This window comes from Saccostrea cucullata, unplaced genomic scaffold (assembly GCF_032062105.1).
Source record: "Saccostrea cucullata isolate Sc308-1 unplaced genomic scaffold, CSIRO_AGI_Scuc_v1 ctg45, whole genome shotgun sequence".
NCBI lineage: Eukaryota > Metazoa > Mollusca > Bivalvia > Ostreida > Ostreidae > Saccostrea > Saccostrea cuccullata.
Window position 1 is genome coordinate 78,330 of NW_026939164.1, and position 16,850 is coordinate 95,179.

Here is a 16,850-nt window from a genome sequence, read left to right on the forward strand (position 1 = left end):
CGACCCTGTGAAAGGTTATTTTTGCTAATAAGGTCTTTAAAATGAGTATAGAATTTATGAAATGCTGACCTAAAACAAGGTTGTTAAATCTCCTGTTACATCAGCTTATGTGCATGTAGCCTGCCTCGGTTCAAAACATGATCGTATAAAGAGTAGTGAATAAGTTGAGACAAAAACACAATATGCAGATGATAACAGAATATCACAATGTTATACATACACGGAAATAAAGAAAGTTTACTTGTTAGTGTGTCCTTGTCATCTTGAGTCAGAAAAAACATCCAACATGCTTGCTGAATTAAATTCTTTAGATTCAGAATGGTGATAATTTCATTGCATAAAATACTAACATAATAGAATGACCATGTGAGTTATTGAATAACCATAATATTTTATAGCTTCTGTGTTATTTTCCCAAATAGAAAAGTATATGATTTGAAAAAATTGTCTCTCTTCTTTGGAGAAATTACTCTTAAAATTCCGATCATCGACACTGTTCATTTTAAACACTGTGGTTGATTTCGTTATACTTTAATATAAGTGAAAATGTGCTTTATTCTATTATACTGTGCAAAATGTTATGAATCGGTAAATTTTTTTTAGTTGATTTAAGGTTTGTTGATAATGAAACAGATGGAAAAATATTAAGATATATCCAAGAAAGTTCAAACAATTATATTTTTTGCATAAGTGGACTAATAATATGTAGGACCATGATTGTTGTATTAATTCTAAGGAGTTCAGATAATGCGTGACTAAAAAGAAAGAACGAATTCAACAGTCGTAAGACAAGATAAATTCAAAGGCGGATCCAGGGCCGTCGCGCCATGCGTGCCCCCCCCCCCCGTTTGAAATTTTTGTAGGTAAAATTTATATGTCCATTATCCTAAAATCAAGGAAAAAACATATCTCTTATTTGTAAGAACTTGTCAACTTCCGGGGCTTCGCCTCCGGACCCCCAAAAGAACCTTGCCTTAGACCCACTGGGGGCTTCAGTACAGCCGCCAGAACTGCCCCCCCCCCCCCCCCCCCCCCGTTACAAAATTCCTGACACTGAAATTTGCTGCAAAAATGTTAATTAGAAGAACTTTGTCTTAAATTTTGTTTTTACATAGCAAACCAGAAACTAGCATCAAATATAGATAATGAACAAGAAATGATCTTTTGAATTTAAGTTAATTTTTTTTTATTTAACAAGGGGTATATGCTTTACACTAACATATAAATACAAGTACATGTTTATCTTTCAACGAGAGAAACTAAAAAAAAAATAGAATATTTAAAAGATATCATTAATACGATTATATAGGGTATCTTTGATATTATAAGGATGCCTTTTAAATTTATTTTCGTATTCATAAGAGAGAGAGAGAGAGAGAGAGAGAGAATGATCATAGAATCACTTTTGTTTACAGAGTACCAAAAATATTTAGGTTAATAAATACATGTCACAGGCACCTGACGTTAGTAATTATTTTTCTTTTAATAAAATAAAATATATACACATATCACATAATTAGGTATGTGTATATTTTTTTTTATTAAAAGAAAAATAAGTAACGTCAAACTTTTTTTTAAAGCAAACTTTTTTTTGAGTGACACAAAACGTAATGGTATGAATGAAAGAAAAGCGATATTACTGATAAACAAAGTTAACAATGCTTTCAGAAAGAAAACTCTTTGTATAATTCCAACTTAATTGAATGCATTTTAAACCATTGTTAAATTGTTCAGGGAAAAAAAATTAAATTGCATCTGAGTGTTCCATGTGGTTGCACTCTTTTGAACAGTGAGTCAAGTCTGGATTTCTGAAGGTAGGTTTGAAATATGTTTTAATGAATGGATAAAATGTTCATTATTCTTGATATTCATATATCAATGTTCATTTATATTTAGCTATTTTAGACACTATAATATATATACGCATACTTTTTATTCCCAAATGTCTATTCAATCTATGATGTGAGAAATCACGTTTAAATCATTTCCATTTAACGCGCTAAACTTATTTATCTTGACCTATAGACTTTTTTTTTTACCCCAACAAAATGCATAGATGAATACATTAAAATAATTCTAAATAATTTGAATGTCTGCAGAAACTTCTCCAGCTATTTTTACTTTCGTTATGGCACACAAACCACTAACGAACTACAAGGCATGTGTTGCAATAGACATCGGAACCACAGGGACAGGATACGCATACAAGATTTTAGGCGATTTAGGCTCAGACCAGATGGAAGTAACTTTAAACAACAAATGGACAGAGGAGTCACAGGGCCTTCTCGCCATTAAAGCGCCTACTTGCCTACTGCTTGACCCAAAGATGACCTTTAACGCCTTCGGCTACGAGGCAGAAAATAAGTACTCAGAATTAGCTGCAGAGGGATTGCACAGGGACTGGTATTATTTTGAGAGGTTCAAATTACAACTATTTAAAAACAAGGTCAGTACCAAAATCTCTTTCCTTTTATTGCAATAGTACATAACTATGAAAGCCTATTAGAATCACTCTAAAGAGAAAAAATCGGCCAACAACATGTATTTGTCTTGTTTTTACCATGTCGAAAACAATCAAAATGAAAAATTGTAAAAGTAAAAAGCTTGGATAAATAGGTATAAAATCTGTATTTTACTACACATTTTTTTCAAGCTTAAAAAAGCTTGCATCGAATATGAGATTATAGCTTTTACTGTCTTTTTACTTACTTTGATTATTTAAAAAAATACACAACTAAAGATTTTTCAAAATAAAATTTAAACCTTTAATGCATATACAACGATTTTTATTCTGCAATTTTGTGATCAATAACTGAAAATTCCGCACCATTTCAGTTTCTCTGTTGGTATACGGAAACACAACCTACAAATTAGATATTTTTTTTCTATATAAGGCTTCGGTTTTCATCGTGATCGCTAGAAAATTAATACAGATAAACGCTAATCTAATAAAACTGCCAGATCTGGTCAATTGATGAATTAATGATTAATCTATTTCATGGTCTTATGTGCTTAGAATCCGAAAAAAGATCTAAGGGGCAGCTTTATACCTGGTGATTTCTCAAACCTAAGTCTCGAAACCAATACCCAATAATCAAATCTCACGCTGGCTCGTTCAGCAACTTCCTGATTCCTGAATGGACTTTTGAATAGCAATAAAAATATCGTGTACTTGTTTTAACGCTTCGTTCAATTTGCATGAAACATGTATAATTTCCGTCTTGGAACTCTTTTCCCTTTTCATTCAAAAAGATTACCCCAAGTCTGCAAATTGAAGATGCCATTGGAAAGAAAGTTTCTGCACTTTTGGTTGTCACGGAGACCATAAAATACATCAAATCTCACGCGCAGCAGAAACTCATTCTTTACGAGCCAAGTATGAAAGAAAAAGAAGTCCAATGGGTTCTTACTGTGCCCAGTATCTGGGACACAGAGGCAAAAAACCTGATGAAATCGGCAGCTAATAAGGCATGTATAATTGCATTTCTCTAGCTGTATCAGCGTTAAAGTTGGAAAACACAAGACTCTTATGCATAGAGCAACGGTTTTTCGTTAAAAATCGTCAAAAAAGTTTTTTTTTTTGGCCTAGGAAGAAGCAGGTCATTTTTTCAATATGCTTAAATATTTTTTTCAGATTGAAATTTTATTAGAAAAATGTCCTTTAATTTTGCAGGCTGGAATTCCCAACTCCAACCTGATAATCATCAGTGAGGCTGATGCCGCTTCCGTCTTCTGTATCTTCGCTAAAGCTGACAAGGGACATAAAGGCTTAGATTCACAGCCAGTAGGGACCAAGTATATGGTCATAGATATTGGAGGTACATTTGTAGTATTCTCTGTTATATCTTCATAAAAATGGCTCGATAATATTGACACCAGCCTTGCCTTGATCATTTATTTATTTTCATCCATTTTTAAAAATACCATTAATTTGTTCTTTATCTATTTGCCTTTTTAGGCATTTTAATTCACAAATAAGTATATACTTTACATCATGTTATTATAGTTTGCAATTAAGTGTGAAGTTTTGCGTTACGTAACGATCTTTTTCGTCAGATGCATCCAGCGTAAACAATATACATGTACGTGATTGGGCATCTCATATTATTAACATTGACACGGAAATAGTCTGTTGCACGAGCAACCAATCAGGAATGAGAAGAAAGTTCCAGTCGTAAAGCTTGCGGTTAGGAGGCGTGTACAATTTTCTTTGAGCGCAGCTGTCACCTAGATCGTGACGTAACGTAAAACTTCACACTTAACTGCAAACAATGACATTTTTAAAATATGCAAAGCTAGGGAAACTTTGACATGAGGTTTCCTAATGAACATTTTTGTTAATTTTTAAGCTAAATGCTAAAAAAAATAATAGTTACAAGGTATCCAGGATTCTTTAGTCAGTATTATTTTTAACTGCAGTCTTATTTGTACACACAAGAACTGCAAAGTTAATTGTAAGAAGACGCACGAGTCTCTGATTAGCAATATACCAATTTCTAGGTCTTCGAGATTAGGACTTCCAACTCCTGTCACGATAAAGATCCCTCCCTGCTCAAAGGCCGTAAGTGCCGAGCATAGGCCTAAATTTGCAGCCCTTCACCGGCAATGGTGACGTCTCCATATCAGTGAAATATTCTGGAGAGGGACGTTAAACAGTATACAATCAATCAATCAATCAATCCAAGTCCTGTCGAAAGTCCTCCCCTCCCATGGATGGCAATTGTACTCGGTACACGTTTTCACATGAAGCATAATATATTTCAAAACTCACACACGAGTAGAAAACACTCGCTTTCAGCTTGACAATTAGATAGAAATGACGTCGACGAATTATCAATCGGTTACTGTATTTCGATTAATGTCGACTCGATATATCCCACCAAAGTTGATATATTAGATACCACATAGTCTGATACATCCGTTTCATATTTGTATATTTATTAGAAAAAAAGTTACTGGTAACCTAAAAACAAAACTTTTCCGAGAAATGTGATGAATTAAACTGTCAACTACCCCTACTTATGCACATTGTAGCAGTTTGATCTAATCGCATCATCTTGACCTTTCCAACAAATGGAAAAAAACAACCTCGAAAACCTTTCTTTTTATGAAAGATTTCAATTAATGAAGGGAGACCTCTTATCTGTACAGTATGGCGATTAAAGACACTGAATGTATGGATATTGCCTAAAATCTACGATACAATAAGCTATGTCTAATCAATGATTACCTAAAAGGAATCGACCCCTTTTTGTATAGAATTTTAATATTCAGTTAGATGTTCATGTTAATACACTCTCGGTGTTGTCCGAACTTGCCGAAAAGACTCGAGAAGATGCGGTTGACCCTTATCACCTGCGTATGGGTTTTATGTATCCCATAAGTTGATTTGATACGCTAGAGCACAATTTACGTACGAAAATTAATAAAACAAGCAAGCTATTGACAAACAAGTCGATGAAACAAGGACATCAATAGTCTCGTTTAAGTCAGCATTTTGCAAGTTCTACTTGTCAGCAAATAAAATCTTTCATTAAGTCGAATGCTGACTTAAATTTTTTCATAAAATTATAATTTTTTATACCATTAGTTTCACCTTAGATTGTCTATTACTGAATTTTTCGTTTTTCCAAATTATGACAAGGAACATACAGCGGGTGTGACCGTTGGGCAGGGAAAGCTTGCTCCTTGTTGTCACCTGATCCCACCTCTGATGAGTTCTGTGCTTGCTCTTGTCCAGATTTGTATTGTTCAATGGACTTTTGAGCTTGTTAAATACTATTGAAAGTACAGGTACGTTGCTGTTATCCCTCTCTTTCCTTTTGTCACACTGAATTTATACTATGTAGTATTCTAATCTTAGCTTTTAACTTCTCTTACAATTGACGCAGTAGTTTAAACTCATCTTAGCTATAGTCTCAAGTGAAAAATGGAGATTTAAAGAACAGTATTCAAACTCATAGTCCATTTAAACAATACAAATCGGTAGCAGAGCACACCGACCTCCAAAAATATCAGAAGTGTGATCAGGTGCCATGGAGGAGTAGGCATTTCCTGCCGACCGGTCACAACCACCGAGTACACCTTGTCATGATCAGGAAAACGGAATAATCCATAGACAAATAATTGAAAAATAATGACATAATGATTTGTATTAAAACTTCAATCAGCATAAAATTTGACTTGATGATAGGTTGTATTTGCGGATAAGGTCATTGTATTTATCATGAAACTTGCGAAAAGATGACTTCATACGAGACTGTTGATATCATTGTTTCCTCGACCGTTTTTTCAAAAGCTTGTATCATTTTAGAAATTGTTCATAAGTAGAGAATGATCTTGCAGATTGAATCAACTGAGAAACAATAACCCTGTTTGCAGGAAATTAGGGAATATTGCTACATAAGTAAAGAAAGTTGACGATTGAAAAGTGAAAGTCATCACATACATCATAGAGCTTTGTTGGTAGGTAAACCATAAACGTCTGTTATTATTCAAATATCCAAATACATGTACTAGTATGAAACAAATGTGTCAGACGCTATGGCATCTTTAATTCCAAGCTCTCGGGGATAAGTCGAGTCGACATATGAATGGATATTTAATAATTATTGTTAATTGATAATATATCGTCGTTATATCAAAATGTTGAGTTGAAGGCCTTTGTGTTTTCTTTTTCCCCCGGAGAAGTTTTGAATAATTATGTTTCACTTGAATACAAAAAGAAGTTTCAAGTGAGTTTTTCTTATCAAAATGTGTCTATTATCTGTCCTTATTGTTTGTACTGTTTTGTCCTTGTAGTCGTGACGTCACGGTAGCTCAGTTTTGCACTCGCTGCGTGCTCGGAAGGTCGACGGCCCGAAGTCCGACCCAGACTGACTTAAGTCGATGAAATACAGCTGTACGAAATATATGGAGATAACGAACAGTATTCAAGCTCAGAAGTCTATCAAACTATACAAAATAAGAGCAGAGCAAATATGGACCTCCAAAACATTAGAGATGTGATCAGAAGCTCTGGAGGAATGAACTCGCCTGCCGACCAGTCACACCTGCCTGTGCTCCTTGTCATGATCGAGAAAGAACGGAAAAATCCGTTGACAATTCATTGTGTATATTTTGGCCTAACAATCAATATGAAAAACGTTAATCAGTATTTGACCTAATGATGAAGGATATGAAGATAACGAACAGTTCAATAGCAAAGTCCATGAAACAATATAAAATAGGAGCAGAGCAAATACGGACCTCTAAAACATCAGAGGTGGAACCAGGTGCCATGCAGGAGTGAGCATCCCCTGCTGACCGGCCACACCCGCCGTGTGCTCCTTGTCATGATCGGGAAATAACGAAAATATCCGTCGTCAATTCAGTGAAAAAATAATCGACTAACAATTAGTATGAAAAACGTCAGTCAGCATTTGACTCAATGATAAATTGTATTAGGTGACAAGGTCATTGTATCGACCAAAGAACTTACGAAATGATGACTTTAAACGAGACTGTTGATATTCTTGTTTCATCAACTTTTTTGTCAATAATTTACCTCCTATTAGAAATTGTTCATACGTAGAGCATGCTCTTACGTATCGAATCAATTGAGATATATAAACGCCGTATGCAGGTGATGAAGGTATATTTCTGCATAAGTAAGGGAAGTTGACGATAGAAAAGTTAAAGTCATCACGTTTATCATAGAGCTTGGTTGTTAGATTACCATTAACGTTTTTTTCAAGATAATTTTCCAAGTATGAAACAGATTTGTCAGATTCTGTGGTATCTTTTATCTCAAGCTCACCAAGATATATCGTATCGACATAGGAATGGAAATTACCATTGTTAATTGACAATACGTCGTCGATATATCTAAATGTTGAGTTGAAGGCCACAGCAAGTGTTTTCTTCTTTTCATGCATAAGATTTTGCACAAATTTTGCTTCATATGAATTCAAAACTAGGTTTGCTAATAACGGAGCGCAATTGGTACCTATGGGAATTCCAATAGATTGTTGGAAGACCTGCTCTCCAAAAACCACATAGATATTGTCAATTAGAAACTCAAACATCTTTTTGATGTCAACTTCAGAGTACTTGTGTGCATGTGTGCAATCAAAATGTGATTTAACAAAATAATCTTTTAAATGACCAATGACCAAGTAAGTAAATTTACGAGTTCCATTTTAATTGAAAAAGCAGCTGTCAATAATAACAAAAGCCTGGACTTTAATATATCGTGCGGAATGTTTTTGTATAAAATTGAAAAGTCGTAAGTTTTTAAGCTGTTGATTTTGGTAATACATGTATCTTGTGATTTCAGATTGTCCAAAAGAGTATCCACATCTGATTCACACCACTTCTTAAATATATTGTTGCACAGTACTCTTAAAGTTTCTCCTTCACTTCTCTCAATATCTTATTGAGGAGTAAAGAAAGAGGCTTTGTTGAACATTTACTGGAACCCGCAATGTACTCAGTATCTTTGTTTGTAAGATAAATTGTATTTGCTGACAAGGTCATCGCATCGACCATAAAACTTTAATTACGAAATGATGACTTTAAACGAGACTGATGATATTCTTGTTTCAGTAAGTTGCTTGTCAATAACTTATCTCGTTAAAGAAATCTTCATACGTAGTGCATGCTCTTGCGTATCGAATCAATTGAGATATAAACCCCGTATGCAGGTAGTGAAGGTATATTGTTGCAAAAGTAAAGGAAGTTGACGATTGAAAAATTAGTCTTCTCGTTTGTATAGTAGTAACTGTTCCTTCGCCAAGCACCTGGCGTTGTGGGCACTACTTTATGACATTAAAACATTAAAACCGAGATAAAGCCCCTTTCAATCTTAAACGTAAACTAAATTTGGCCCTACTGTTATATGATGACGTCTCTATAAGAGTGAAAACATTTCAAGGGAACGTAAAACAATATACAATAAATCATTTTTTCAGCTTCTTTAAAACTACTGAAACAGTTTCGACTTAATTAACACTGCTCAGTGGCCTCCCCATATAATGCCTTGAAATAGTAAAAAAAGGTTCAATTAAAATTTGAAGCCCAGAGTGAAATTTTCACTTATATGATGACGTCAAACTTTTAACGGGTTTATGTATAGGAAATTGTAGAAAAAAATTCCTCTCAAGAACATCAAAGTCACTATTTTCATATTTATATTGAAGCATCTACAAAATACATTTCCCTTGAAGGGGAACAAAAAAACAATATCAATAATTATATCATCTTTTGAAATATGATGCCATTTATATAGATACATAAAACAAAATTTTCAAATTAAAAACAACCTATATATTTATTAACTATGTTTTACAAAAATAACTATTTTTGCTTGTTTCTTGCACTAGTTAGGAAAAAAAAAACTTTGTTAAAAACACAAATTGAGAATTTAATTTCATTTTGCAATACTTAAATGAAAGATCATGGCCCACAAGCTCAAATGATTATTCTATGTTTAATTTTGAATTCTATATATTTATGTTAACTATGAAAAACCTATTTTTGCATCTTCACTAGTTACAAAAGAAAATAATTCAGATAATTTCAACTTTAGCCAATCATATTTTTTTCTTGAACATATTTAGGGCAAGTGTTTATACTATGAATATTTCTTGCAATTAACGTTCTCAAAAATTCCAAATTAATCATTTAGACCAGAAGTTGATCTGATTTTGAAAATGCATTAAATGCAATAAAAATGCATTAAATAATTTACAAATATAATACTAATACATTAAAATGTTTAAAATATTATGATATTAAACATCAAATAAAAAGATAGGCTTTTCTCAACCACATTTATTAAATGACAAATGAACATTGAAGATAAGTATCACTCTTTGGTTCAGTTGCTAATTCTATTTCCTAATAGTGGTTCGAGGATCTTTTAGGTATATTTTTCTACCATTTGTTATTGTTGTCGAAGAATTTAAAATGAAATTACTTAAAGTAGAAACAAAGAGTAGGTATTCTTTTTTGAATAGCAAATACAAAATTTGCATAAGAATGGTTTTCAAATATTTTAGTAAGGATAGTCATTTCTTCTGATAAAGAAATCAAGTTGTACTTGTTTTGGTACATGCATATGATTCGAATGATATCCTTAGCTTTGTAGCATCAAGCACACATAATACAATTTATTTTTACGACATACACTAGGCTTATTAATATTCTTGTTGAGAAATCCTTGCATGTGTATTATTCTATGTACATGAAAAACCAAATTCCTACCTCAACACAGAAATTGGATCATTATTTGCAAGGGTTCGAATAATGTTCCTTCATAGGAACATACTAGGCATACTAAGTCTTATCCCTCTCTGTTACTTGTGGCTAAGAAAGAGATCTGAATTGTAGTAAGGTATTCTTAAAAAGCAAGCAAATATTATGAAAATTATGCAGGAGATTCGAGATATAAATTCACAGATGTCCAGAAAACTAATTACGATCACTATAAGTGAAATGAGACAAAATCATTAACTTATGCTAACCACACATTTATCCCTATTTTAGGGGGAACAACAGACATTACAGTTCACGAAAGAGTATCAAAAATAGAAATAAAAGAAGCATACCAGCCCTCGGGACTGTCTTATGGAGGCATGGCCATAGACGAAGCGTTTGTCAAATTCATGACGGAAATGTTGGGAGATGACACTATGGATCGTTTCAGAGTGCAAGCATGTGATGAATTTGTTAAATGGATGAAGCAATTTGAGAGACTGAAGCAGAATGTTCCTGTTGTAGAAAAAAATAGAAAAGAGAAGTTTGTTATCTATATTCCGGAACGATTGAATGAGATTTATAAGTCTTTGAATGACAAAACAATATCGGAACTGACAAAAAGTGGAAAATTCAAACACAAGGGCAAAATTGAAATGACAGCCGGTAAAATGCAATTTGAAATGGATATAATCCAAGATGTTTTCAAAACTGTTACAGACAAAATAGTTAATCATTTGGATGCCTTATTCAAAATCAAAGAGCTGTCTTCAGTTGCGATGTTGATTTTTGTTGGCGGGACTGCGGAATCGAAACTAGTTCAGCAGACGATGTTCCAAAAATATCAAAGCTCCAAACGATACGTACTGTATCCGAAGGAACCCGGTACAGCTGTCCTTAAGGGGGCGGTGATTCTTGGACACACGGTTAATATTATGGACCAGAGGTTAATACGCCATTCTTACGGATCAGGGATCAAAGTTCCTTTTCAAAAGGGAGTCCACCCAGAGAATCTGAAAATAGAAAGTGCCGGTGGAACTTGGTGTCGTGGTGTGTTTAAACCCTTTTTACTGGCTGGAACAAAGTTGAAGGTTGGTACTTTGATTCAGAAAGAAATCGAGGCAATTAATTACGCAGATTCTGTGTTTGCGGTTTATAAGACAGACAAGAGAGGTGTTGAGTACATCACGGACGAAGCATGTCAAGAAGTTTGTAAGGTCTGGATGAACAATATTCTTCCCGCCAAATCGAAAAAACCGCAGATCTACGTAGTCAAGTACACCTTGACGGAAACTGAACTGGTTATCGAACTCACCCTCAAGGAAACGGGGAACAAACACGTAATCACAAGCAAAATTGAATTTGAAGACATATTCTGAAAAAAGGAAGGAGATGAAGAATCAATCATATGAATACAGGAATTCATTGCAATAGGTCAATTACCCTCAACTAATTTGAAGACAGAAATATACAAGAATTTTATTTACATGACCAGCTACAGGAGTTATACAGTATCCCGTCAAATCAATGAAGACGTTTAAAAATTATCAGTGATATTCTGAAAGTGATTCAAACCCAATAAACTACCGTGCAAAATGAAGTATTGTGATAAGAAAATTCAAAATCAATTTTGCTTTAATTAACTATATTGTAATGCCCATATATCATGAGTTAAGTCCAAGTTTTGGGTAATACTCTAGACACACTGCTGTGTTATTAAGTGAATTGAATAAACGACGTTTTCATTGCAATTAGGTAATTAAGTTTTGATTAAAATTGGCTTACTTTAATACTTCAAAGGATCATCTTTTGTTTTGCGTCCTGTATAGGGGGATTGATAATAATAATAAATAAAGTCAGAACCGATTTTTTGTCCCCCGCTTGAAAAGTGGGGGATATTAATTTGGGTTTGTCCGTCCGTCCGTCCGTCCGTCCGTCTGTCCGTCCGTCCGTCCGTCTTTCTGTCTGTCTGTAACGCTTTCGTTTCCACACGATATCTCGAGAACCCTTTGAGCTTTTGCAATGAAATTTAATAGCAACTCCCTATTAAAGAAGACCCCTATTGATTTTGAGGTCAAAAGGTCAAAGGTCAAGGTCATAAATAAGCAAATTCTGTTGTTAAAACATGTTTCCACACGATATCTATTTGAGCTATTGCAATGAAATTTTATATAACAACTCCCTGTGGCCTAATAAAGACCCCTATTGATTTTGAGGTCAAAAGGTCAAAGTTCAAGGTCGTAAATTTATACATTCTGTCTGTATATAATACTATCATTTCCGGGCGATATTTCAAGAAGATTTTGAGCTTATGCAATGTAATTTTATACCAAAACTCCCTAGGACGTCTCTCGCCCCTCTCAAAGTGCCCCGCCCCGTTTGTTTTATTAGTATTTATAGTATTACATGTCGCTATTTTTAGCGCAGGGGCATGGAGAGTTATTGCGTATAAAACAGGTTCTCGGCGGACTTTAATTACATCTATTAGAACTGTTTAATAAAGGCTAAATAAATCAAACACCATGGATTGTGTAAAATTTTGAGAATACCGAACATGAAAACATGAATATATACATGTATGTGACTTCAATTCTTATTCTTCACTTAAAGCAATTCCATGGTCTAGTGGTTATGTCTCTCGCTTCAAATGTGAGAGGTTTCTCCGTCAATCCTTTCTTTTTTTTTTTTTTTTTAAATACTTTTTTTTTTTTTTTTTTACAAAATGATAGTATTCAGCATGTGAAATGAAAAATTTATGAGGTCATAAAATCATCATTACAGTGTGATAAACATTCCATATTAAAAAAAAATCTTCTATACACATAATAAAGAATAAGCAATCAAATCTTTATATGCATATTGATATACATGTATTTTATTTGCTTCAGTATACATGTATACATTTCATAATTCTACAAATTCAGTCAGGGGGAGCCGACTTTTTCCCTAAGCGGGGGACACGAATTCTCTGAATTAGCTTGTTTTTTCTGAATTGGAAAAATGCTGCTTTCCTTAAAGTTTATCCTTAAATTATGGTGTGAGTTATTGTTGATAATAATCAAAGAATATACAAGAATTGTATGATATGCGTAAATGATTACGTTCAAATTTTTGCACAACCTGTGTAAACCAGGGAAACATTTAATACATTCAGATCGGAGAATCTGAAACCTTTTGAGGTTGTTATCAGTTAATTAAAGCTTAATATCACTGAGAACTGGGTCATAGGGCTAATCTATTCTACAAGTTTATGTTTCTTAATTCTTAATAGATATGGTATACAAAGCAAAATGATGGCTAGAAAGTCTGCACATAAAATATTTGGTATGCAATTTGACTCGTGCATGCTTTTACCAATGTTATCTTTCAGAACAATAGGCAAAATTAAGTGTTATCGTAATGTTGTTCTATCCATACCAGGAACATACCGAAGATCTGAGCGTGTTTGATTTTTTAGCAGTTAAATCGTAATCCTTATCTCGAGCCTTTTATTATGCATTTATGATACTGGAACAAGTTAACTAATGAAAAACCAATTAGTGCTTTGAATGCTATTGCAAAGAAAATTTTATTAGCTTATTAATTACACTTTCTTGTATATACTAATTTCTTTACAAAGACGTGCTTTCATAAACCCACAAAATTGCAATAAAGTTTACTAATATTTGAAGTCAAATCAATACCACAAACGAAGAACTGGAACTTTTGAGATACAATCGATGAGTTCTTTCTAGTCAAACATTCGATTTAAGGATTAAGTGATCTTGCCACTTAAAGCATTCTAATGACGTTAAGATTAACTGGGTTGATTTCCGTTGACAACCATCTAATTTTGAATTTGACTCTGTAAATAGCATGTCATCTAGGGAAAGAACGAGATTTAAGATTTTCTAAAACAACAAATGCGTAAAAATGCGTCGGTGTTCTTAACGTAATTTTTTTGGTTATATTAATATCAGCCAATCGATTATAACAAGTTGCCTGGTGACATAGAACAAGAATTGGCAACGGAAGTGAGGTTTCTTTGGAGCAAGTCCGCGGATAATCAAAGGCGGAACGATACTGGTTAAAATTCTGAATGCCGTGATGCACAGCAGCGATGAAGCAGACACTGTTAGGTAATACTTTATGTGAAAGTTTTGGACCAAATGTGAAAAGAAATCTTGATTTAGGATAAAACAATAATTAGATTCGGCAAAAATGTCATACTTTGACCGGAATTCTTATCTCCTGGCTGAGACGGAAGATAAGGAAGATTACCTTCTGTAAGTAGCATGACTTTTATGAAATCTTCATTTTTAGATTTTTGATGCATTCCTAATTTTCATCTAATTATTATCAATGAATCATTTTACTTACAAGAGTACATGTATAATAGTTCATACAAAGTACTTAATTTTTACAATTATTATATTCAAACTATATAAGAATTATTGGATTTTTCTTTACGTACAAACTTGGGAATATTTAAAATATTTCAATCAGGTTTAAACTTAAACTCAAAATTCAAAATTACAAGTATTTGAGTAATTTAGCTAATTTAAAAAGTGACGGTTAAACACGAAATTGTTTAATTATCTATGGAATGCACTGAGAGCAACCGAGGTGCAAGTCTGAGGCAAGACTAACTAAAGCTGACAACCGTACAATAATTAGCTTCATTTAAGAATGCAAACAACATTTTCAAAGATAAAACCCCCTTTTAAATAATAGAAGAAACATGTAAGTATTAAAAAGGCCTTGACACCGTTTGAGGTTTTTTAAATGAATGAATTATTTGCAATATTCCACGTCCTTCATTCACTTTTTCCTCTGAAATTTTTTTTCCCGATGTGACGTCAATAGCTGATTTGTGTTGAATTCGAAGTCTTCAACCTGCATTTACAAGAAAAAAAATCATTGAATGTTCCAGCTGGTTTTCAGATTTACATCAGTTTTTTGTTAATTATGTAAAGAGGGGGAGGTGTAAAATTGATTAAGCCATTTTCTTCCTACATTTGATTATCATGAGACATGCTAAGAATCCCATGCAGAATGAGTTATCAGATTTACAGCAATCGGAAAGTGCAGCGACGTTAATGTTCAAATCAGTCATTCTACAGAGTAAAAGAAAATGTTCCGATAAATCGACAAATCGGCCCCAGGTACCGGTGTAACTTTTTTGGAAAAAAAAGAGGGGGTCAACATAAATGGTTTTATTTCCTCTGAATAAAACTACCCAATAAAAGAAAATAAAAAAAACATATTCGTCTTTACATTAGAAAAAACATGTTACATGTGTTTGCTGGTGAATATTCTCCGATAAAATAGTTATTTCAGAAAAGTACAGTGCACTATTTTTCTGTTTTAAGAAACATGAATTTGTGTAACATATAAGACTAAAACTACCGACAGTAAAAGAATTAATAAAAGAAAATTAAAATTTTTATTCTTATTTTAAAATTAAAATTCAGGTGTAGATTTTTTTTTAAATGTGGAATCAAAATATTTCCCTCTAATCTTTATCAAGAAGAAAATGCCATGACCAATAGGTAAGAGTCATGGAACACATGACTCGACACACATGATACAAACAAAATTTTGGCTGCATTCATTGGGAGATATTTATAGACTTATTTGGTTGCAAAGATGGTTGAAATCTCTAAAATATTTTTAATGCAGACTTTCTAGTAAGATGTTCTCTCTTCTTTTTGAACATCCTACTAGAAGTCTGCATTTGAAAAAAAAGTACTCAAGAGATTTGATTATGAATCATTTGCAACCAAATAAGTCCATAAATATCTGACCATCCACTTATAAGTCTTTTTAATCTTTATTACTTAATTCGGCATTATTAATAAATAAATCAACATACATTAAGTTTTTTTTTCATGATTTAAGGAGAAAAAAAAGTTTTTGTGTATCTGTTGTCCATGGTTGTCTCTATTTCAATGTTGAACCACATTTTAGAATTAAAAACTTTAGTTTATATTTGCTATCTTGGTTATGTTAAGTAGAGCGGTAATTACCTTTGGAAAAGGTACAATTTTTTTTTTTTAAAGTTGTAGGGTACTAGTATAGATAATTTACTTATACTGATGGATGAAAAATGAAATAGTTTTACTTTGGAATCTTCAAATAAAACTAAACTACGCGCCTGCTGCTGATCAAACTTGTTTTCTTCAAAATGAACCAACATCAGTTAAAATGACCTCGCAATCATCAATGAAATATAGATAAAACATCATTTACTTTACATTAAGTATATTTCTGTTTATTTAAAAAGATTTATATACCTAATTTCGTCTAACACACGAAAAATCAGATATAAAGGTCAGTGGCATAAGTAAACTGTTTACCTTTTAATCTCGCTTCTTTGGACGATGCATCCGAAAACAAATGTTAACGAAAGCAAAGCCAACAGAGTATTCAAAGGTCATGGTGCGTTGTAAAGCCAAATACTCATACACAAATTCTTTACTTATGTTTGAGAATTATTAAGAAATATCAATGGATTGAAATAATTAGAATGAGATTTCTTATTGTTCAAAGATTTCTTTCAAAATGTCCGATGACATTCCTCACTTTTTTTTGTTTTATCAAACATTCATAAACTTGCTTGAAATGAATTTAGA

The 16,850-nt window shown here is 33.0% G+C and overlaps 2 protein-coding genes across 2 annotated transcripts in view; both read left to right on the top strand.

The window, feature by feature from the left end:
- The first annotated feature begins 2,074 nt into the window (after positions 1-2,074).
- On the top strand, positions 2,075-12,062 carry LOC134252422 (heat shock 70 kDa protein 12A-like). The gene is made up of 4 exons (XM_062734898.1): positions 2,075-2,446; positions 3,253-3,468; positions 3,674-3,818; positions 10,528-12,062. The coding sequence occupies exons 1-4, from the start codon at positions 2,090-2,092 to the stop codon at positions 11,613-11,615; spliced, it is 1,806 nt and encodes a 601-aa protein (XP_062590882.1). The 5' UTR covers positions 2,075-2,089; the 3' UTR covers positions 11,616-12,062.
- A 2,162-nt stretch (positions 12,063-14,224) lies between these two features.
- LOC134252415 (short transient receptor potential channel 7-like) overlaps positions 14,225-16,850 on the top strand; it is a 62,210-nt gene continuing 59,584 nt past the window's right edge. Inside the window, exon 1 of the mRNA XM_062734887.1 lies at positions 14,225-14,501. Within this exon, the coding sequence (XP_062590871.1) occupies positions 14,437-14,501 (65 nt within the window). The 5' untranslated portion in view covers positions 14,225-14,436. The remainder of the gene's footprint in view (positions 14,502-16,850) is intronic.

Coding starts and splice junctions, on each gene's coding strand:
- LOC134252422 (XM_062734898.1), top strand. CDS start 2,090: ATGTCTGCAGAAACTTCTCCAGCTATTTTTACTTTCGTTATGGCACAC. Junction 3,469..3,673: donor TGAAATCGGCAGCTAATAAG/GCATGTATAATT, acceptor TTAATTTTGCAG/GCTGGAATTCCCAACTCCAA. Junction 3,819..10,527: donor TATGGTCATAGATATTGGAG/GTACATTTGTAG, acceptor TCCCTATTTTAG/GGGGAACAACAGACATTACA.